The 24,890-nt window shown below is 40.2% G+C and overlaps 2 protein-coding genes across 3 annotated transcripts in view; both read left to right on the top strand.

Annotated features, from left to right (window-relative positions):
* The window catches only part of RFX4 (regulatory factor X4), a 163,760-nt gene extending 161,765 nt beyond the window's left edge, over positions 1 to 1,995 (top strand). For both annotated transcript variants that reach the window (XM_037846577.1, XM_037846576.1), the window contains exon 18: positions 403 to 1,995. In XM_037846577.1, coding sequence (XP_037702505.1) covers positions 403 to 675 — 273 coding nt within the window. In that variant the 3' untranslated portion in view covers positions 676 to 1,995. The remainder of the gene's footprint in view (positions 1 to 402) is intronic.
* Positions 1,996 to 12,756: 10,761 nt separating this feature from the next.
* The window catches only part of RIC8B (RIC8 guanine nucleotide exchange factor B), a 151,249-nt gene continuing 139,115 nt past the window's right edge, over positions 12,757 to 24,890 (top strand). The window contains 2 exon segments of the mRNA XM_037846579.1: positions 12,757 to 12,936; positions 21,240 to 21,287. Of these exon segments, the coding sequence (XP_037702507.1) occupies positions 12,853 to 12,936; positions 21,240 to 21,287 (132 nt within the window). The 5' untranslated portion in view covers positions 12,757 to 12,852.

Below are 24,890 nucleotides of genomic sequence, written 5' to 3'. Positions count from 1 at the left end.
AAACTCGCAACCATCCAGCCATATCTGTCTGGACATGCTTGCACTCATGTACACACACACAGACACACCCACACCCATGCCCATTCCTGTGTCCCCAGTGGGGCTGTTCCTACTTTTGTGTTTGACTCCCCAAGTCATTCATGATGAGGGGCACAAAGCCTGTATTACTACTTGAGTGAACACCAGTCCAACTCTGGCTATGGAATCCTTTGCATTTCTGCTATTGATTACTTCCCTAGACCCAGGTCAATCTATCAGAAGTTCACCGGTTCCCTCCCATCAACTCTCATTAATAGACTCCTAAGAAATCTAACTTAAGACAAACTGTGAACATGTCTGGTATTGTATATATGCAACTTCAAGCTAATTTTAATTTTGTGGAATTTCTTTCCCCTCAACAAGTACCCTTTTAATAGCCCCACTTCCCGGATGGAACCTTGTTTGATGAGCAGTACTCCCAGACTGCATCCTACCCCAGTCACTCCCCGGTGGCCAGAGGTGCCCACAGCCAACACGTGCTACACAAGCCCGTCTGTGCATTCCACGAGGTACGGAAACTCTAGTGACATGTACACACCCCTGACCACGCGCAGGAATTCTGAATATGAGCACATGCAACACTTTCCTGGCTTTGCTTACATCAACGGAGAGGCCTCCACAGGATGGGCTAAATGACTGCTATCATAGGAATCCATATTTAATATTAATAATTAATAATAATAATAAACCCAATACCCACCCCCCCAGAAGACTTTATCTCTATACATCATAACTCATGGACTATTCCTAGGCGTCCATTTTTCTAATGAACGTGAAGCTGGGATTCAATGTGGGATGAATAAACTTTAGTTTGGAAATAGGACTCACTAAAAGTCAGCGGGATATCGGGTTTCTATAGCCAAGCCAGACTTGACTGTTTCTGTAGAGCACTATCTTGGGCAGGCCAATCTGTGCCTTTTCCCTCTATTCCATGACTTTGCTTTGTGTTGGCAACCACTCCCAGTAAGCTACTTATTTTCCTGTTGACAAAAGCTCTTTAGTCTTGAAGGATGGATACTGGAGATGGATTCTGGTTTGTGTTCTTGGATGGGCACATAATTTACCAAGAGCATTCACCTTGCCATCTGTCTGTCATCTTACTGTACCATGAACAGCCCTCAGATATGTCCTACAACCCCCATCTTCCTGGTGGTGTTATCACTGCTTCCTGGAGCACCAGGACTATTTGGAGGTGTCTGGAAACGCTAGATTCCCCATTATACTTGTGCCTGTCACAGTCCTGCATTGTCTTGGAATATCAGCACTGTCTTGAGGGAAAGAAGAGAGGTCTGTTCTGTATTGCCTTAAGTTGACTGAGATCTGTAGGGGACCGGTTCTTCTACGTACAAGTATTTGTCCTAAGTTTGCACAATGGCTAGTGTCAGCAAAAGGCAGGAGAGGGATTTTTGAAGTTATGTGAGAATGTGGATTTATGGCATTGAGTATCACATTCAGCTCTGCTGTATTAACTTTGTGGAACTGGATGGACCAAACTTTAGCTTACCAAGCACCAAGTGTGCAAATGACTTTCATGGTTTCTTCATAAAACTATAATAATTTCTGACACTTTGATAGAAAAAAAAATTCAAAGTGGTGCCTTTGAGCCTATACTATACTGTGTATGTGTGGAAATAAAAATGTACTTTTGGAAAAATTTTTCGTAGGCATTTTTCTGTCAGATTTGTAGCAATTTGTGAGGTTTGTTAGAGATTAACATAGGTTTTCTTTCTGTATTATAAAATGCACCAAGCAATTATGGTGGACCTATTACCCTATGGGTAAGAAATAAATGGAAATATGACATCGGATGTTTTAGCAATTGTTCTGTAAATAAAATCTTTGATCGCACCACTCAGTGTGATAATCATGTCTACAGCTAAAATGGAAATAGTTTTATCTGTATAGTTGTGCAAGATATGAATGATTTCACACTTAAATAAAAAGGTATTGAAATGACCTGCTTTCCTCATATTCATTTTGCATTTGATATGACCTCTGTGTGTGTGTGCACAATGCAAATAACATTCTGAATCCTTAGGGTTTAACAAGGGTAAACAAAACTGAATGGTCTTGTTAGTTGAACATAAGCAGTTTCCCATCACCTCATCATAAAACAATCAATCATTAAAATTTGGATAGACCACACCAGTCCTTACGTATATAGTACCTACAGCCCGATTGAGGTTTGCAGGTGATCAATTTTTCTACATAAAAGGATTTGCCCTAAATTTGCACAATGGCTAGTACCAGTAAAAGGAAACTTCCAGCTCTTACAGGGAATATTATTCTTCAATACCAGCATTATTAAAAGGTCCCCTGGTACATAGTTCATTATGCCCTAATGATTGCTCGGTGTAAAAATATTTCAAGTTGCAATGTTTTAAATGCTAATAAACTTTTGGAACAGGACAGTAACATTAGTGAATACTTAGTAAGTGTTAACAAATTCTTCTCCAGCACTATATTTTGATTCTAGGCTTAGAGCAGTAAGGATATAGAAGCAAAATGATTAAGTGTTTAGCCCAACCATTAGGAGACTAGGATCTATGAGAGACTCAGAGCCACAGATTTACAGAAATGGCAGCAGTGACTATTTTAACTAAAAGGCATGAGAATTTGACAACTCAATTTGCATTTCAAAAGATTTATTTTTAAAGTTGAGCTCTTACTTGCTATTATATAACATATTTATACCTGCACATGATTTTAAGATTAAAAGTATATATATACTATACATAGCTTCCCCTTTAAAATACTTAGCTATGTTGGTCTACCCCACTCCCCCACCCCCCCAAATTAGTTTTTTGGGTTTTTCTTTCTAAATGTAAATTAGTTTGATCTTTCATCCACAGTCCCTTAGTTGGTTTTATAAAAGGAAAGTAAGGGAAAAGAAGAGTGAAATTTAAGACTTAAGCATTGTATAAAATTAAACCCGAGGATGACCTGGCTTGTCACTCTTATAATTCAAAACTAATGTTCCATAAATGAAAGAGTGGAATAAGTATGACTTTTGATATACACAACTCAAAAAATTAAGTTATTGCAAATTCCTCAGCCAGGTAGCAGTAACATGTAAGAACACACTCATTTACGAGTTGAAGTCACAAGCTCATTAAATGCACAAATCTTTAGGGAAAGATGGTCACAATCAACAAGTGCCAGAATCCCAGAGAACAGAGAGGAACTTTGCAAGAAAGAGACTGTGTGCCTCCTCACAGCATTACCAAGGAGGCAGAGTCTGCGAGCACTGGAGAAAAGGCAGCTTCAGATGAGGTGTTCTCTCCAGGGCCAAAGAAACCTGTCTCCAGGGAGTTGTGATTACTCCCTATGCTCCCAAATGTTCTAAAACTTCAACTTCGGTACTGGGAAGGATCTGATTAGGAAAAGGCAATAGCTGCTGTGTGCACATGACTCAAATGCATCTTCTCATCCTCTGATGGTGCCTAGCTGGTCACCAGAATGGGAATGGGCAAGGTTGGCAGCTGGGAGTGAGGCCAGTCACTTGTCAGAGGAGGAACAGAAGAGTCTTGGCAATAAAGGGACACTCCCTTCTTAGAACTCTCTCTGAAAGGGTCTCTGCCAGCTTGAAATTGGCTGAAGCCATGAAGAGCAGCCAGGATGGCTCACCCACATTGCAGGCCTGTGGCGTCCTCAGCATCCATCCTGCTGTGTCCTTTGTCAGGCCTGTAGTATATACCCCAGGTCTGGAGAGAAAGGACATTTGTGGTCCCTCTGAGCCTGCAACACATACATGACCAATCAAAACTGCTTTCCATTGAGTAAGCCCAACCTAAAGGGGGAGAGAAAGTGAGTGGAATTGTGGAAAGAACATTAAAAGGGAGCTTTGGCTTCACCACTGTGTGACCTTGAAGGGGTCGCCTCTCCATTTTGGCCCTCAAATGGGCATGTAATATGACTATGACATTCCAAATTATAGTATGTGTGTTGATGGGCCAGGGATGGCAGATCTGGGTGAGGAGGGTGGCAGCTTAGGGAAAACAAAGAATGGACTAGCAGCTGGGCAGTGGTACAGGGTGGGCAGCCACAAGAACGAAGGTGATGGCTCCACCGGCTGGTGCTGAAAAACAGACTGAGGTTCATGCCTGAGAATTCGGCCCATACACCTGCACCAGCACCACCAAGCAAAGTTTCTTCTGCTTCCTCATACCCAACCCCACTCTCCCTTACACAACTCTGGAAAGTAGTCTTTTGCAATTTTTCCCTCCATTCAGAATTGTCTTTAATATTCATTTTAAAGTGACATCAATTAAGATGTTTGAAGTGAATCTGGAAAAGAAGGCCAAAAACAAGCAGGCACTTTGCCCCAATTTCTTGCACTTCTTAAAGGCAGAATTCAATCCTTGGAAGAAGATTATAAATATAAAAATTTAAATATATAAACAAAAGGTATAAATACTCCTTTATTACTCAGGGACCCACAGAAGGGCTGCCATTGGTCTTCCGAAGCCTGCAGGGAGCTCTTTGAAATTCAGTGGGAGGAGAGGCATACAGTGTGTTTCTGACATTCATGGAACTCAGAATTCAAGGAAGAAGGATTCAGACTTAGATGTCTGAGAGCTCAAAGAAGGCAAATTATCATCACTGGAGGCTTAAAAAAAAAGATGGCTACCCATGGCTAATCTTACTGGTTTTAAAGTGAGGTAGAACTGAGGTCAAATCCTGGCTCCACCAAAGATCAAAGATGCAACAGAAGGGGCATTTCTGCTCTAAGTAGGATTGGGTTCCAGTGGTTCTCATTCCTGGTTGCCCATTAGAATTACCCAGTCAACTTTTTAAAAATATTGATGTACAGATCCCACCCACAGTGAATAAATGAAATGGCCTGGGATGTGACCCGGGCATCCATATTTAAGCTGCTCAGATGATTCTAATGTGCAGTCAGGGTTGAGAAACATGACCCTTTCCATCTGGGAGTTCTAAGATTCACTGACTTCTATTCCCTGAACATGCACCCTCAGTTTCTTTTTACCATTCTAGTTTGTCCAGAGTGGAGAATAGTACCCTGGGCAACGAGTGGCACACCATGATAATCTACGCTGTTAACGGTTTCCTCTTAGCTGGCAAGCCTTTCCCTAACTGCACTATTTTGCTGGCCCTTCAGCCCACCCCACCTCCATACCACTTTGCTGCCTGCCCTTCTAACCTGGAACTTCTCTGCTTCAGTTCCCTGGCAGCCTCTCAAGCTCAGCCAGCTTGGACACAGTCCTGTGGCTTCCTCTTCTTCCAAGAGGTCAGAACCTTTTGTGCTTCATCAGCTTCTTTCCTGAGATCCTTCCCCCTTCCTCCTCCTGCACCTCAGCCCCCCAGCCCTTTCACCCCCATATTTTACTGCTGCTGGTGTAGGTGGGACGGAAGACGTGGGCCACAAGAGTTGAGAAAAGAGCTGTTGCTAGGAAAGGAGTGTGGGTGAAGGGAGATGGTGGGCGGGAAAAATAAGACTCCCCAATTTTATTCCTCCCTTTGTTCAAGAGTTATGAAAAATAATGAGGTCTGACCATGACAGCAGGGGTGGGAGAATTAGCCTTAGAATCAACTGAAATGCTGATACTTGGTATTTATAATAATCTCCAAATAGAAGGGGAAAGCCTCTGTGAGAGGTTTAGGAGAGTGAATTCTCAAGAAACTACCAAACTGTGCCCTGAACAGGAATGATTTCCAAATGCTCTGACCCATGCTGCACCTCTGAGAAATGATAAAACTGCCCAATGTCCTCTTATGAACTGAAATGTCAAGGCAGAAGGACAATCTTTAAATGAGGAGCCTGCCATTCTTTCCTCACCTCATTCTGAGTGATATGTGGCACATTTTGAAATATATGTGGCACATTTTGAAATCTGCCTTAATCCATAGAGGCTCCACATTTGGGGGGCCTGCTATGAGCCAAGCACAGTAGATTAATCATCTGCAGTTCTCACAACCTCCCTGCATTGTCAGTGGGACAATCATTTCTGTTTTATGGATGAAAGAAAGAGGCTCTGAGTAGTTCAGTGCCTTGCCCAAGATGACACAGAAAGTGGCAGAGCTGGGATTTAAAGACAAAACTGCCCTTTTTAAATCAACTTTGACCATGGTAATAGAACATACTGGGGTCTGAGAGAGTTTCAGAAGTTCTGGGAAATTTTTGTGTGTGCTAAATGAAAGCAATTTCTAAACTGGGCACCGGATCCTCCCCTACACCCAGGGTGGCATTCCACTCACTGTGTACGATAACAGCAGACTAACTTTCCCTCTGTCAATTCCCAGGGTACATTCAAACCAGTAAGTACATTATCAAGGACCGAAACTTGGTCATTCTATAGAGAAACAGGAACAAAAGAAAATCAATAATAACATTAAAAAAAAATAGGTCACAGGAGAATTTTTATTACCAGGTCAAAAAAAAACAAAAAACAAAAAAAAAACTCTGCAGGAGAGGTGCAATGAGCCAAGCATTCACATTAGAATGAAGTCATTTTGTGTGTGTTTGGGGGTAGGGGGAGGACTGGCTACCTCTTGCTGTTAAGGTCACTACCCTTTGACAGCGGTGGCCCCTGACCTCAACAACCCTACAATTCTGTTTTGACTGACCCTGAACCCCATGAAATTCAGATGTAGGCACTGTCCCAAAGTTGAGATAAAGCTGACTAATATGGGAAAAGCTCCCGGTATGTGCCCCCAGCTGAAAGGAGCTGGCAGTTCTTTGGCGGTAGATGCAATTTATTCTGTCCTCCTCCTTTCAGGGAAATGCTAATCCTTCATAGGCAACTCAAGGGGAAGACTAAAATGTGTTGATGATGAATGACAATAATCCTTTGTCCTGCCACCTCCTCCCAGGGTTGAACCCTAAGAGTTTAATCAAATATTGGTAAGTAAATTAATGCTTTACTGCACTAAAGAGTTAAAAAGGAGGTGGGTGGGGGGTGCAGGTGGTGAGAATAAATTTTCCCTGGCATGTGAATCTCAATAAGCTTAATTGCAAATGCATTGATATGGGGTGTGTATACACACACACTCACACATTTATATATATATGATAATTACTATCCCCAAACCATCTCACAGCACGGCAGTGTTCAAGATTTTAAAATCACTGACTTCAAGGCTTAAAGACCAAAGCATGGTGCTGGAATTAATTTTCTGTTGTTAAACAACAACAACAAAAAAAACAGCAACAATGAAACTCATGATACTTGTATATCCATAGGAATAGCATGATCTTTATCTCTGAATCTTCTCAACATCCTTGCGAGGGAAGTTGCAGTTTTCATTCTAGTTCACCTAACATTTAAGTGGCTACTCCACGCCAGGCCTGCTGTGCTGGCCACTTTGACAGCCTTACAACATCCTGCAAAGTAGGTGCCACTATGTTCACCACAACTGAGAACATCAAGAGGACAAGTGACTCCATGAAACGTAGAGACAGAGTTAAATTAAAACTAGAGCCTCCTGGCTTTCAGGTTTTTCTCTGTTAGATTAAAAAAAAAAAAAAAAAAAAAAAAAAAAAAAGTTGCCAGAAAGATTTTAAGGAATTTGACAAGAGATCAGCTTCTGAACTCATACAGTGAGCTGGGACTTAAATATAGGTTTTCCAATTCCCAGCCCAGGTTCTTTCACCACATTACAGCCTTGCCACCCAAAGTGCTGGGTTTTCCCAAGAGGTGTTTGGATGGGATTCCAAGCTAGTGAGATGCAAATGGCTCTGACCCACATTCCAGCTCTTGGATAAATAAAAACTCCTAAAAGGCAGAGCCCGCTTTGTGTGCATAATTTGAGAGCCCCACTGTGAATAGTCAATCAATATTAAACAACTATGGATACATCTGCCAAGGACTAACAGCATGGCATGGGCTCAATTTTGCACTTGCAATAGTGGGAATATTACTGAGGAATTTCATAAAGGTGCTTCAGCTTTCCAGGCTGGATCAAGTAATCACAAATTGTAAGAGTTTAAAAAAGCCCTTTGAAGTCATCTAGTTCAACCCTAATTTTATAAAATGAGATCCAGAGAGATAAAATAAGGTGCACAAGGATCTGGAGCCAGCTAGCAACAAAGACCTCTCCTGTCTCCCAGTTCTATTTGGTCATGTGGCATTGCAAAGTAATGTTTTCAGGAATATAAAATGTTGTTAGCTGAAGTTGGATTGGTTATTTACAGAGTCATCATCAATTATAAAACACTTCTCAAGACTTAACCTTCCCTTTTCCCACTGACAGATTCTCTTTGTGCTCTCATTATCCTTGCTTCTAATCTCCCTCCTGTCCAAATGCTTTCCTACACATGGAATCTAAGAAAATCTTTCTCAAACACTATTTCATTATGTTGCTATCCTGATCAAGAATTTAATGATCCCCTTGTAAGATCAAATATAACCATCCCAGCAGAGTATTGAAAAGTATTTATCACATGACTTTCTTCCTGCTCAAAGATCGAATCAAACTGGTCTCTAAAGCCTAGCTTTCGATGTCAATCAAGTTGGTATATTTCATTAAAAGCATCTTGTTAATTTTGGCCCCTGGCCTTTTTTCTCAAGGCATTTCCCCCTGTGTGGGAGCCATCTAAGCCCCACCCTTACTCCCCACCAGGGATAGTTACCCGCCTCCAAGAAGTCTTCTCTGATTACTACCCTCCCACCAATGTTTACCTTGCTTTGATACATGTGGTACTTATGTTCACTCTGTTCTATCCTATGAGGAGAAAAGATTCGTTTATTGTCTGTCTGTTTCTTATATCCCCAAAGGAGGGAATCAGTTGTTTCTACTTGTTTTTATTCTTTATGTTGCCTAAGACAAGGCTGTGCCCCTGTGAGGACTAAATGTTTGTTAAAGAAACAAGGTACGCTAATTAACTCATTCTTGGAAGAGAATGAAATAAAAATAACTTTCACCTCATTAATGAGTCACGTACATAAATTATGGTAGTCTATAAAAAAATTAGTCCAGTAGTTGATACTCTAACAAAATATTGATCCAGTGGTTCTCAACTGTGGCTGCACATTTAAATCAAGTGGAAAAATTTTTAAAGCTACCAATACCCAGACCTCACTACAGATCAACTGAATCAGAATCTCTATGGCCCAGGCAATGAAAAAATTTAAGTGCCCCAGAGAATTCTAATATGCAGACATGTTTGGGAATAATTGCAATAGATCAACATTTCATTTGGGTGCATATACTGGTAACTTTAGTAGTGGGAAGAGAGAGATTTTTCAATTATGGCAGGCTACATATTGATTTGTACAATCCCACTCTTAGTAATAGATTTTTCTAAATAATAAGCTAATATGAAAATGTGGTTTTGTTCTTAGAATCACAACCTTTTAGAACTGAGAGAGAACTAAGACATACCTAGATCAATCCTTTATTTTACAGCTGAGGACACTGTGGCCTAGGAGAGAATGAGTAAGTAGCCTCATACAGTCCGGTGGTGGTCGCTGAGCGACAGGTCATATCTTGAATTAGTGGGGTTCTCTGGACTCCAATTCTGGAGCTGTAGCAACTCAACCAAGCTGTTTAGGTTTTCAATGTCTTTCTTTCTTCTACAGAAAATGTATGAAAAATACTGCATGTAGAAGGTTTGGATTTTAAAAGCTGTTAGCACCAGGTGCTCCTTAAAGACCATCAATTTAGCACATTCCAACTAGCCCATTGTCATAGCAAGAGGAAACACCCCATCGGGATATATCAAAGTCCAAAATAAATGACTAGCATCTATTTGCAGGCTTTTTCACTGGCCCTAACCTCAAAGTCCATAACATTTTATGCTGTCAGAACCCAGAGCATTTAGAGGCCTTGACTATACCACTTATTAGCAGACTTATTGCTTATGAGCAAGTGAATCAACACCCTGAACTTCCCTTCTCTCTAGAAATGAAGATAGTACCTGTCCTATTGACCTTGCATCTTTCAGCTATTAAAAGGATTAAACCAAATAATCTATGTGGAAGTAATTTGACAACAGTAAAGCACTATCCATACATATGTATACAAGTATTATATTATTATCTCTCAGAACAATGATTTGCAAATAAATATATTGTTTACTCAGGCTCTACATCTTATTTCCTTGGCACTATGCTACCCAAGAATCAGTAAGAATTGGAGTCAGTGCTGGACTAGAGACCCTAGTCACTAAAATATCACAAAACTGAATATTCAGGGAGGTAAAGTGATGTACTGATCCAGGACTTAGCCAGTCTAGGCTCTAATCCCAGTCTGCTTTTAACTATTGACTTTGGACAAGTCACTTAATTTTTCTGGGAACAGAGTCTCGTCAGTGGTCAAAGAATGACTTGAGTTAGACTCAAAGATCCTTTTGATTTATAAAATCAGAATATTAGCGCTTAATTAAAATTACTAAAGTGCAATTTCCCAAAATATTAATTCATGTGGTTGCATATTTTTTAAACTTTTTTTTTTTTCAAGAAGCACAGGTGTGTAGCCTAAAAACATAGCCCATTTCTGGTAACCAGACATTTCAAACACAACATGTGTAAGACCCTCTTTAAAAGAAACATTGTCTACTCAGAATTTTATGCTTGTTAACACCCTCTGGAGAGCCCTTGCTCCAAAAATAAATATATGGTTACCCAAAAAGCACTTGACAGTACTGGATACAGAGTAGGCAGCCAAATACTTTATAACTCTCTGTCTGAGTCCCAGTTCATGCTACTTAACTCATCTGAGCCTCAGTTTTCTTACCTATGAAGTGGGACCAATACCCTCCTCAATGATCCATTAGATAATGTAAAATGTTTTGTAAACCACTAAAACCAATTGCAAGATATTACCATTACCTAAAGAATGTAGCTTATTACTCCATGACCTTTCAAAGCAGTATGCTTTTTCAAGAGATGGATTAAAATCTTTCTGACTTAATTTATTACGGACACAGTATCCACCCCAACATCTGGTTCAACAAACATGCTCAATAAACCTTTGCTGCATGAAAGCAGAGTCCACAGAAAGACCAGAAGTTCCAACCTCTCAGGTTCCATGTTTGTCTTTATGTCCAAATCCCCAGTGTCTAGCACAACATCTGACACACAGAAGAAACTCAATAATTATTGGATGAATGAATCTTTGCCCTCCCTAGTTCCCCTTCAGGACAGCTCAAGGCAGGGGGTGGGAGTGGGGGTGGGGTGAGGGGTGTGCAGAGAGATGGTTTCTGGTAAAGATTGCTTAGAGTGGAAAACTGGAAATTCAAGAATTCATCTATTCCCTAATAAATAGCTTGGGAGAACAGAAAGTCTGGACTTCAAACTTCTGCAACCTCGGCAAATTAATCTATTGACCTCTCAAAACTCAGTTTCCTCATCTCAAAATTAGAATAAAACTTCACTCACAGTGCTGCTCATTAGAACTGGAAGCTCATGGAGGACAGGGACTTTATTTTGGAATTCAATCTCAGCCTGTCCAAGAGCCTGAGCGGGGTGAGACTGAGGCACTGCTTGTTTTCCTGCCTCTCTCTCCCTCAGCATAGGTCCTCAAGTGTTTGTTAAATGAATCTGTGAAAAACTGAGATAATTCAGGCAAAATGTGTAACAGAGTGCCTGACACGTAGTAAATACTTAGCAAATCTGAGCCTCTTTCATGATCCACACTGTCTTCCTTCACCATCTCTACTACTACTACTATTTCAGTATTACTACTTTTACTGGTGGTAGTAAAGGAGCCGCCTTTGGGGGAAAATTGGGATTCAAATCCCGGCTTCCCCATTTACTGGCCATGTGACTTTAGGACAAATCACTTAACCTATTCGAGTGCGGCTCCTTTTGGTTCCACAAAACTCTGTGTTGTGAGAATTAGAGACTATATGGAAACCACCTAGCAGAGTCTGGTGTCCCACCGGCATGATAAATCGCAGCGATTATTATTAAGGCAAAGAATCGCCGTGTGCCCGTTTATCCAGATAACTGCCTGCAATTTCCCACATTATTGTAACTACATACTTAATCTGATCGCAAATAAGCGAGGAAGCAAAGATTTCAGAGACGGAAACAACTAGAAGAGACAAGAAGGAATTAAACTGGTGCTTGACAGTTCCCACCAAGGTTTGCCAGTTTCCGCGACGGTCAACCAGCCAAGGCTCGAAAGGACAGTCAGCGTCTTAAGGATCAAAAACGAGGCACAGCCGAGGATTTCACCCTCCCCTTAACGGTCTCTCCACCGCTAGTCACAGGCGGCCGCGGACTCTCGTTTCCGGCCGTCGCGGGGACCACAGCTCCCAGCATGCCTTTGGTGGGACGTCTTTTCCAGTGGATGACTACTAATCCCGTCATGCCATTTGGCTAGCCAAATCATACGGTGGAAGAGTGGGATGACACCACTGCATGCAGGGAATTGTAGTCCAGCTAGCTGTTGGCTCAGAGATGGGAGGGGAAGAGCCCGGTAGCTCTTGTCCACTGAGGAGAATGATTCATAGAGGAGAGTCAGGAGAGAACAGTTCTGTCTGTGGAAGCCCACTTAAAAGGCTGGACTCTTCCCTGAGGGAGACAGAGGCAGGAAAGCAAGCAGCGCCTCAGGTCTGACCCCGCCTCAGGCCCTTCGCCAGGCTGCGACTGAATTCTGGGCCCTGTCGGGGGTGGCCTGGAGGAGCCGGTTGCTGGGGGACCGGTGACGTAGCGGGGTGAAAGTTGAGGGCGGTGACGTCGGGCCTGGCCGGGCGGAGGCTGGCGGGTTGGAGGTAGGAGGGAGGGAGGGAAGGAGGGAAGGAAGGAAGCTGGGAAGGAGCGAGCGAGCGGGGGCGCGAGGCGTTTACCTGGAGGCAGCGGCTTGGGCGCGCGGAGCGGCCGCGGCTCCCCCGCACCTGCGGCCATGGATGAGGAGCGCGCCCTATACATCGTCCGGGCCGGCGAGGCGGGGGCTATCGAGCGAGTCCTGAGGGATTACAGCGACAAGGTAAAGAGCCCTGGCCCCGGGCGTCCTGTATCGCACCCCCGGGCCGCCCTCCGGGCTTGCACATCACATCCCTCCCTACCCCTTTCATTCCGTGGATGCGCATTGCTTTCCCCCGAAAATGTTTCCGGCTTGGGCATGCGTGTTTGTGCCCCCAGCCTTTCCCATGCGTGCATCCTGCACCCCCCTGCCCCCACTCCAGCGCCCACTACCCTGATTCTGGCCCAGCAGCCTGTCCTACGGTCCTCCCCTCAAGCGAGCAAGTCACACCCCCGGAATCCTTAGTTGTGCCTCTGTGCCCTCTGCCCCTCTCGTGGATGCTAAGTACATAGGAGGCGTCCTCACCTGTATACTATAAAAATAGTGCTTCCCTGCATAAACACGGCCCTTGACATGCATAAAACGGATCAGTAATGATGGCAGTTCTTTATATATCTATAGCAGTGAACAATTTTCAAGGCGTGATGTCGTATACCTGGTCTCATATGATCCTCAGAGTGATTTTGGGTCAATGGTATCATCCTCCCCATTTTATGGATGAGAAAACCGAGGCACAAAGAATTGAAATCATGCCCAAGGTCATGGATATAATATGTTGTAAGTGGGTGGAGGATCTAAAGTCCTAATAATATCTAATTGTATCACATTAACAGCTTTCCCATCCATTATCTCATTTACTCTTGACAGCAATCCTGTGAGGCATTTGCGTTTTGCAATTGAGACTCTAGATCTCTTAAGTAACTTGCCCAAGGTCATACTTGTGAGCCAGGATCCCAACCTAGGTCTTCAGACTGTCAATTTACTGTTCGTTCCACTATACAATTCTGCAGTAAAAACGTATCTTGTTAGAAATCGCAGTCACTTCTCTGAATCTCTCTCCAAGAACTGTTAGCTCTCCATTACTTTTCCTTCTAGGGATTTTAAATGTTCACTTCAAAAGAGTAGTATGCTATGTCTATATTCTTCCACTTGGAAGGCTACTTTAGGAATGACTACTTCCTTCTGTGAAAACACAAGAAACACCAGCTCATACCCTAGTTGTAACATCTTTCTTTTCAGTTGCATCCATCATAATCTCTCTTTCTAGTGTTTGCTGTATGCTACCACTGTGCATTCATACATTTTATATAATTGAGCTGCTACTATATGATATTTTAGCCCTGGGTGGAGAAGATCCAAAAACAAAAAACATAGTTCTCATTTATAAAGAGCTTTCATTTCATTTAATCTTTCCAGTCACTCTGCGAGGACAGTGGTGGTACTAGCCATTTCACAAATGATGAAATTGCACATCATAATGTAGTCCCAAGTCCACACAGCCGCCTAGAGATGGGACTGAAATTTGAATCTAGGTTGTCTGACTGTAAATCCAGTGCTTTTTCTACAGCACTATGTTGCTTTCTTTGTGAGGATGCATGGGTTCTATTCTGTTCATATCTTGGCTCCTTCACTTTCTGATATGCTTTATTGTTGAGCATACCTTCCCAATTCAGTAGAAACTCATTTAATGCATAGATATACATATTGTGGAGATTATATTCATTTAACTTAATTTATTACTGCTTTCTAAAAAAGATTGGCGGCAACTACACACTGATTTTCAAAGGAAAAAAACACAACAGAAAATTTGGCCACTGTGTCAAATCAGTTAATGTTTGTTTAGCAATTATTGTATGCCAGATACCCAGTAATAAATAGGAACTTTCTTCTATAGGGGAAGAAGAAGGAAAAACCTTCTTAGGATCTTATCACCTCCTTCTGTTTCTTTTTCCCTTCATGAAACTCATTGGAACTCTAGATTTACATCCTCCAGTTTATCCTTTTCTCTCCTTGATCTCCCTCCAGGTTGGTTTCCCCTTATCACTCCTGGCCAAGTGCTTACCAGTTTAAGTCCTGGTCATCTCCAGCTCCTCTTTTCACATTGGGAATGTTTTTTAAAGTTGTTATGCCCAGTGTGTATTGTTTAATGTGGTATTTCTAAAGTACTTAGGAGGATTTTCCAAGCACTTGCACTTTGATGGGTCAAGCCTGAGAATGTTCTGACTTGATTGTGAACTGGGTCAGTTAGCTCTTTCAGAGGAGAGCTCACTGTATTTAATGCTGATGATAGTAGGGCCAGAGTGTAAAGAAAATAGCTGGGCTTCATGTTTCGGTGGGACTTTGCCCCCCAAGGGGAGAGATTTTGGGGGTAAATAAATAGGAAGGGGAAATATGATTGCAGTGGTCAGGCAGTAAGGATAGGGAGATAGAATTGAATTGCCTAGCTCTGTTATATATGGAGTCTGAAAAAGTGGTTTTATACCATGTGCTTTGGTTTCCTCATCTGGATTTGAGAAATATTTGGAATAAGAGGTAACTATGGGGCACTGAGGAGTCTAACCAAAAAGGGAAATGAGTGCGTGTGTGTGTGTATATATATGTGTGTGTGTATATATGTGTGTGTGTATATATATGTATATGTGTGTGTATATATATATATAGAGAGAGAGAGAATTCATTGTGGGGGGAGTGGGGATGTGTTCATTATGTTGCCATATTTCTCTAATAAAGTCAGTCTTCAAAAGCTGACAGTCATATATAGTGGAAAGAAGGTGGGATTTGGAGTCAGATGAATGTTGGTTCAAATCTCAGCTCTTCCATTAGCCTCATGACTATGGATAAGTTATTTTAAGCCTCTGGGTCTCAGTTTTCTCATACATAAAATAGCAATAACATTACCATTCTCTTAAATTATTGTGAGGATTAAACTAAATAAAGTATTAGGTGATAAACACTGAGTACAGTGCACCTAGGAATCACTGGCTCAGTTAATTACAATTATAATGATCAAGGTACTCAAGAGGTGTGGCTTCTTAAGAGCATAGGGTCTGAAGCCACACTGCCTGAACTCTGGTACTCCACTTAACTATCTGTGTACCTTGCACAAATTACTTAACTTTGCTGAGCCTCAGTTTCATCATCTGCCAAATGGGGATAGTAATAGTACCCACATCATAGGGTTGTTGTCAGGATTTTATGAGTTATGTGTATAAGACACTTAGAACAGTGCCTAGCACTGAGGAAGCATTGCATAGCTGTTAGCTTTAAATTAAAAACAAGGCAGGAATTAAAAAATATGGTACTGAATTGACGTAGCCCAATATGAACATTTAGGGATATACTCCATTCTTTCTCTTGATCCTTGGCCCTCTGCTTTCTAATGGGTAGCAGCAGAAGACCTTGCACCATGTGTGTTCACAGCAACAGTACCTGTCTGGCTCCAGGTAATATCTAATTTCTGCCATGCTCCAGGGACTCTAGTTTCAAAGCCTTCTTGTTTCATTCCCTTGTTATCTTGGGAAGAGAGATCTATCCCAGAAAGAATGAAACTTGTCTGTTTTTCAAGGGCATCCTATAAGTTGAGTCAGCTTAGGAAAGATTAAAAAAAAAAAAAAAAGTGGTTCTTTTTCACCCCTCTCAGTTCACCTGTTAACATTTACTGAGTGCCTGCTCTGTACCATGTATTATCCTAAGCACTTTCACATGTTTCATCACATATAATCTTCTTATATTATAACTTACAAGGGAGATGGAAATAGTCTCATATTTTTTGGAATATGAATTTAAAGTTCAGAAAGACAGAGTGCTCAAGGGCTCATACTAATGTGACAGATCTACTCTTCAGATTCCATTTTCAGGGCCATGGTGCCTTTACTCTGCCTATTCTGTTCTGTTTTTGAGCACAGAAGAGCAAGTTTTCTCAGGAGCAGTACACTACTTCCTTTGGCAATTGTTGGGCCCTAATCACCTCCTTTCCAGTTACAGAATGAGGCTCTTACTTGTAGGAAGTATGTTTTGCTCTAGTCTAGACTGTCCAAGTTCCTCCTCTTCCTTCAGGGCCTGTTCTGATAACAGATCTAGTAGGGAGGTTGGTTGCCATCATTACTGTGATTATCAACAGCAAACAGTGATCATGGGCCCCAAGATACACAGTACTGTCATGGTTCCTTGAATCACAGGATATTTAGACTAGAAGGATCCTCAGAGATAATTGGATATTTTAAAAGATGAAGAAACTGAGGTCTAAAGTCATCAACTATGATGATAATCAAAGAGATGGCTTGGAGGCCATAGAGATCACCTAGGCATATGATTATCTTATAGCAGGCTCCAAAAGGATTTTTTTCAGGGGGGTGGGGTACCAAATTACTTTATTTGAAGGAATAGTGCAAATGAAAGAACTTGGTGGATGTTGATAGAACTTACAGAAAAGGTGAAAGTAAACCCAACATGCATGAACTGCCATGGTGACCCCGGAAGTCAACCCATGGCTCTGGGGAAGACAGCATAAGGCTTAGCTCTCGTCATCACTATATATGATGGAAATATGGAAATTTTTCTTGCCACTGGAATGTGGCAAGAAATATGGCAAGTTTATGGCCAAATGAATAGTAGAAGGTATTTAGAACCCAAGCAGGTAGGTAGATCTCCAAGAGTGGAGTAGTCTTCATACTAAAGGAAAACAGTGCTGATAGCAGCGAGGTCTTTATTTATGTGCTAGAAGAGCCCAATTGATAGAGGCTTAATATTAGGACAGATAGTACAGCCTCCCCTTTCGAATAGGGCTATATAAATATCCTGGACTATGTAAGGGGACTTTTTGCTTTCCACTTTGAGGGTGAGTTCTGACTCTGAGTTGACACAGCAGGTTTTTGCACAGAAGCAAATATTCGCATCCAATATTCAATTTGTTTAGTGGGCTACTCCTTTGTTATACCTTGTTCTCATTTCCGGATTGGGTTATATAATCTAAGTTACTGGTGTTTAGTTATGGGAATAATTATAATCCCTATTTCATGACACACACACACACACACACACACATCTTCCAATTCAGTTTCCTTGTATTGATACTGTTTGAGTATATCTTTGGACATCTGTGAAATAACTCCTGGTTATTTGTAGGTCGGTATTTGACCAGATGCCATAATAACACCAGGTGCAATAATAACAATAGCAGCTGTTTATTGGATGCCTACTATGTGCAAGGTGCTATACGTAAAGATAAGGAAGCTCTGAGAGTTGGTAAAGTTGAATAACTTCACCAGTATCACATGGTTAGTAAGCAGCAGAACTGGGATTCAGACCCAAGGCTGTCTTGACTTCTGAACCTGAGCTTTTTAGATCCTATTCATAGGGTATAAAACCTACAGTGGGGAGTCCTCATAATGAGGGTGGTGGGTCACTGAGCTGTTCCTAGCTTACTTGTTCTCTAAATTGAACGATGGTTTTACTCTTTAGTTTATATTTGACTTGTTGTTCCTGTTCATCTGGAAATTAAGCATATAAAAAAGGAATGGGGTGGTTGACTGATGCCTAGAAAGGCACTTACAGCTAGCAATGCTAGCTCACCCTCTACTCTACCCTACCCCCAACTTTCAACCTTGGAAAGAGGGGAGAGTTAGGGTTGGGGCTACTGAATAGTTTAGGTATAATCAAAATCTGATGAAAGAAGCCAGCTTTATAAAAGCCAACATCGTTTGGCTCCAAACAGTCTTAAAGGGCTAAATTTCTGCATAGATGGACACATCCAAAATTCAATTTGTATTACCTCCACATACTGTACTTTAATTAAAGTAAGCCCTTACACTAGATAGAAGACAAAGTTTTTGGAAACTTAAAACCAAAACAAAACAAAACTATGGTTGCATGACAGTAACAGCCTTGCATTTAAAAAGTAACAAAAATGAGTCCTTGATACTATTCTAAGATTAATTCTACGTAGGAACTGTTTAAAGGATAATTTTATAATTTAATGGTGTCTTTCCAGAAGATGATGTTTTTTTCTGTCTCATCACCATAAATGCTCCAAAAGGTCTATGAAAACCATTATACTGGCAGCTAGGTACAGTTATTTTGGATAATTTACAGAATTAATATTTCACATATAATGGCAAAAATTAAGCTTTCCTGGTTTCTGAGTGTAATTATTTATCTTCATTTGTGTTGGACCTTTACTAAGTTTAAGCTTACAACCTTAGCCTGATGTCTGCTGCTTCTTTAGTATTTATCTAACATTAGTTTTTACTAAAGCCTCAGGTCTATAACTTCTGTAACTTCCTAAGTTATAGCCCTCAGATTTATAACTTATTCATTCATTTGTCTGCCTATCCTTTTTTCCTCCTGCCTTCCTTCTTTATTCTTTATTTAAAAGTTTTCCCTTTTTATTATAAAAATAATATATCAACAATAAGTTTTGTAAAAGAAATCACCAGAAATTCCAGTACTCCATTATAGTTATTTTTGTTTTTACAATTTTAGCAGTCAAATTTTCATTCTAATGCATCCATATATTTATGTAATTACTGCCATCATAGATAATTTGATGTTTTACTATTTTTCTACTTGATGCCATCATAAGTAATTTCCCAAGTTGCTCCAGAACTTCATAGTTATCTTTTTAAAAGTTCTGTATACTGTTTTATAGATGGGTATACAACAATTTATTTCATCAGTCTCATGTTAGATTTCTTTTTGCTTCCACAATATTAGCTACCTCTACAGTGAGTATGCTTACATATATAATTTTTCTCTCCTTTTGGATGATTTCATTAGGATAAATTCCTAGGAATGGGTGTTCTTGGTTAAAGGGTGTGAATATTTTTATGACTTATAATACATGTTGCCAAATCGTTTTTCTTTTTAAGGTTTATGTCAATTTATACTGCTGTCAGCAATATCCCACCTGGATTATTGATCCCTATTCTTTCCTTACAGGGCTTTATGTCCTCGGTCTTGCTCTCCTTTGATCTGGCCTGTGAGCTATTGCTCAAAATATTCTTCCTAAATTCTCTGCTGTTCATACTTCCTTCATAGTCTTTTCCTGGTTGCCAGCCACTTATCTACTAGGTCAGGTATAAAATTTTTAAATCCAAGCCCTTACCACCTGACTTCATCTATTTTCATCGTTTTGCATGTCATGTGCCAGGCATCCTCCCTTAGGTTTTCCTCAAATGGCCCTTCTCTCTTACCCTGTCTTTCCTCTGACCATTTCTTATAGTTAGGACTGCTTTTCTGCCAATACTTCTCATTTAATTTCAAAAATTGCTTCTCCTACAAAGCTGTCAATGCAGAACCACCTGTAATGATGATATCTTTAGTACTTGGTGTACTTAATTCCTGGTGGGTTGACAATAAATGTCAGTGTGGCCAATGAGAGAACCAAAGAATAATAGGGAGATGTTCACTGGAGATTTTTTTAAAGAAAAGCTTAAGATTCAGAACAGCATTTGGTTCTCCCGAATAAAACTTAAGAGGAGAATAAGAGATTCTGTGCTCTATTTTTCTGATACAATCATTCTTTCTGTGCCAGTGGGCAAGCTAACTTATTCTAACATCCATTCTCCTCTACTTCAGCTACAAAGTGGAAAACACAGCATTGACAATCATTTTGGGAGACTCATGAAAATCTCTCTTCCCTTCCAGTTATTTTCCTCATTATCATTGGCATCATCATCATTCTAACCCTAGTATTTACTGGGTATTTATTATATGCCAGGCACTGAGATGGTGTTTTATATGACTTAGCTCTTTTAACCCTCACCACAACCCAGTTAACTAGGAACTTGTATTATTCCCTGTTTTCAGATGAGAAAACCACCTACAGAGAGTTTAAATTACTCACACAAGGTGACAGAGCTAGTAAGTGATAGAGCCATGATTAAAACCCTCGTTCTTATAGAATTACTTTACAGAAATACCAGCCTATCAAGTCTATTGCCTCTTCAGATTTCTCTAATGATTTCTTTTTGCATATGAAAAAGAAAGTACAAGCTCCTCAGCAACAAAGGCCCTTCCAAATCTCTGTCCATTCTACTTTTTTATCCTCACTTTTTTTCCACTCCCTCCACCTCCTATGCTTCAGTCTCCCAGAGCTGCTTAATTCACAATTATATCATACAGTTTCACATATCTGAGCCTTTCTTTCTGTTCCTAGAATGTTTCCCACCTCCCTCCTTCCAAACTCCTATTCATCCCTCAAGGTCTAGTTTAGATGCCAAATACTCTATGCAGAGCTTTCCAGATTTCCTGGGAGTCAGTGGCTTGATCCTCTCTGCTCTTTTGTTTATATATCTGCTGTAGTCTTTTTAGATGTTTTATATTTATTTGCTACATGCTTAGCTCTCTCACTTTAATAAGAATATTAAGATATAAGATGGAAAGGCAACATTTTTACAGGGACATTATTTCATGTATTTTAAAATATAGCCAAAATTTAAAATCTATATATTTAAAATGACATTCTTTCTCCTTTTTCTCCTCTTCAGCATAGGGCTACTTTCAAATTTGAATCAACAGATGAAGACAAACGAAAGGTAAGCCTTGATGTAGTTTGTTACTCTGTATGTGTGTGTGTATACCTATTCTCATCTGACGGTTGTTGATTAGTTTTTTTGTTCATTTCAGTTCGTTTTTTTTAGAACTCCGAGGAAAGAGAAATGCCAGGCTTGTTATGGGTTACACACAGCTCTCTCCTGCTCCATTTCCACAGGCCCATTAGACTTGTATAAATCGGGGGATTGTAAAGGGTTCAGAGGGAACTTTCTCCCCAGGTCTTCTCATCTCCAGATGTTGACTACATTTGGTGACAGGCTGCCCAAAATCCATTGCCAATCTTGTAAAGTTTGGCCTGGCTGGGTTAAGTTTTAGGAAAGCAGCTGTTCATACTGCTGCCGCTGAACCACATACCCTTCCCTGTGCTGGTAGTTATTTATGTTGTCAGCAACTGTGTAGGTCACTGGCTTCAGGAACATAGAGGAAAACGGAGTCAAGAGACTCGCCAGTTATGCTTACCTGTTGGGGTTGCCCATGGTTGCTTTATGTAGGTGATTAGAGCATGATGCTAATAAGAACAAGATCACAAGTTCCACCTGTTTGTTTTGCTAAGCTCTCTATACCCATTCTTTTTTCTTTTGTTTTTTTCAGTTTTATTGAGATATATTCACATACCATACAATCATCCGTGGTGTACAATCAGCTATTCACAGTACTATCATGTATACTCATGCATTCATTACCTCAATCAATTTGTAAACATTTTCCTTACACCAAAAAGAATAAAAATCAGAATAAAAAATAAAAGTAGAAAATAAGACCCAAATTATTCTATCCCCCACCATTCCACCCTATTTTTCATTTAGTTTTTGTCCCCATTTTCTGCTCATCCATCCATATGCCGGATAAACGGAGTATATACCCATTCTTGGCCTCCAAAATGCAAAGATCACATAAGAGAGTATGACTGGATCAGTGTAAGCATATCAGTGCTGCTGTAAAATTAGCTTAAATCCAGTGCTTTTCTAGTAGTGGATTGATAACACATTGGAATCTTCCCTCCATTCACCTCTACCCCTATATCTAGTGGCTGAGTTGGGCTCATATTACCTCTTAAGATTTCTTCAGTCCATTCTCTTCTTAACCCTTAACCCATTTCAAACCTTCGTCTGGAATACTGCCTCATTTTCTTAACTGTTGTTTCTCCACTTATGTGCCCCTCCATTCCATTGTCCACAAATCTAAAACAGTCTGACATATAACTCCCAGCCTTGAAACTCTTCAGTTACTTTCTTTGCCTACAGGATAAAGTTCAAGCTTCTTAACATGACATACTAAGTGCTTATTGACCTGATCTCTGCCTAGTTTTGCAGCGTCTATCTTACTTCTCTCCCTTTTATTTTATGCTCTAGCGATATGAAAGGTTTCCAGTTATACACAAATGCACATCCCTTCGGTATGTTCCTTCCTGCTTTTGCTTATGTGGTACCTAGAATGCTTTCTTCCTCTGTACACCACTTCTTTTCACCTTGTTAATTCCCACTCACGTCCAGGGAGCACCTCCTTTGGGAAGCCTACTTTAGCATACCTATGAGGGTGAAGTACCCTTCTTCTATAGTCCCATAAAATTCTTTATAAATCTCTCACAGTCTTATACATTCTCTCCTCTCTCTCTCCTCCCCCCTCTATCTCTCTTTCTTCCTCTCTCTCTCTTTTATCAGAGCAGTTGTAGGTTTGCAGAAACATCATGAAAGTATAAAGTTCCCATAATCCCCCCTCTCACATACAATTTTCCCTATTATTAATATTTTGCATTAGTGTGGTACCTTTGTTACAATACATGGTATAGTATTATTATAATTATGTAGTTAACTTTAGCACAGTTTACATTATCTCGTACAATTCTGTAGGTTTGTATGTGGTAACTTATGTACAACCTAAAATCCCTTTTTTTCCCTTTCAAATATGCAAGTCAGTGGTGTTAATTACATATGCAAAGTTGACCCACCATTACCATCATACATTTCCAAAACTGTTCTGTCACCCCAAACAGAAACACCACACCAATTAAACATGAACTCCCCAATTAAACATTCTCTCCGTGCTTGGCCTGGTACTGTGTATTTCAGTTTCTGACTTCGTGAATATGCTTATTCTGCTTATTTCATATAAGTGAGATCATACAGTATCCATTTCTTTGTGTCTGGCTTATTTCACTCAACTTGATGTCTCTGAAGTTCATCCATGTTGTAGCACGCACCAGAACTTTATTCCTTTTTATGGCTGGAAAATATTCCATTGTATGTAAATACCACATTTTGTTTATTTATTCTTTTGTTGATGGACACTTAGGTTGCTTCCACCTTTTGGCAGTTAAGGATAATGGTTCTATGAACATCAGTTTGTAAATGTCTGCTCGAGTCCTTGCTTTCATTTCTTTTGGGTATATAAATAGAAGTGAGATTGCTGGGTCATAAGGAAAGTCTATACTTTCTGAAGAATCGCCATACTGTTTTTCACATGGCTGCATCATTTTACATTGTTGTTAACAATGTACAAGTGTTCTAGTTTCTCCACATCCTCTCTAGCACTTGTTTTTCCATTTTTTCAATAGTAGCCATTCTAGTGGGTGTGAGATGGTATCTCATTGTGATTCATTATCTCTTAATTATATACATATGTCTCTCCTTATTAAACCCTGTGCTTCTCTGGTAACAGGTACTATTATTTATCTTTATACCTTCAACATTTAGAGTGAGCAGCACCTTATAGGCACTCAGAAAATATTTATTGAAGGAGTGACCATGGAATATAAACTTTGGAGATTAAAGGATTAACTCTGACTTTCATTTGGATTTGAGCAAGAATAGAATATCTTTTAGAACAGGGCTCCTCAACCAGGGATGTACTCTTTGGAGAACTTTTTCAACATGGACTTGCTCAGAAACTCATAAGAGTCAGAATCCAGAATCTAGGTAACCAGAGGATATTGTGGGAGTAGGGAATAGGGGGTTAAGGCTTAAACTTTACAGAGTTTCTGGTTGAGAGGATGGAAAACTTGTAGTAATGGAAGGTGGGGATGGTAGCACAACATTGTGAACATAATTAACAGCACTGAATTATATATGTGAATGTGGTTAAAAGGGAAAATTTTAAGTTGTATATATGTTACTAGAATAAATTTTTTTAAAAAAACCTGTGGAACTGCACAACACAGTGAACCCTAAGATAAACCATGGACTATAGTTAATAGTACAGTTATAAAATTTACTTTCATCAGTTGTAACAAATGTACTGTACCAATGCAAGGTGTTAATAATAGCATGGTATATGATAACCCTGTATTTTATGCATGATTTTTCTGTAAACTTACAACTTCTCTAATTTACAAAAAAGGAAAAGAAAAAAAATACATAGACTTGCTCAGGCCCAAACCCATATATTCTGAGTCAGAATTTGGAGTGTGGGATCCAGGTATGTGTATTTGTATAATTGGTACTCATATATTTGGTGGGAGTATAATATGCCACAAACCCTATGGAGGAGAAACTGGAGTATCTACCAAAATTACAGATGCATTTTTACCCTTCAACTCCACAATCTCACTTTTATTAATATATCCTGTGGATACTAAGTAAACAAAG

This window comes from Choloepus didactylus, chromosome 8 (assembly GCF_015220235.1).
Source record: "Choloepus didactylus isolate mChoDid1 chromosome 8, mChoDid1.pri, whole genome shotgun sequence".
NCBI lineage: Eukaryota > Metazoa > Chordata > Mammalia > Pilosa > Megalonychidae > Choloepus > Choloepus didactylus.
The sequence above is the reverse complement of the archived record's forward strand: the minus strand, read 5'-3'. Positions and strand labels throughout refer to the sequence as shown.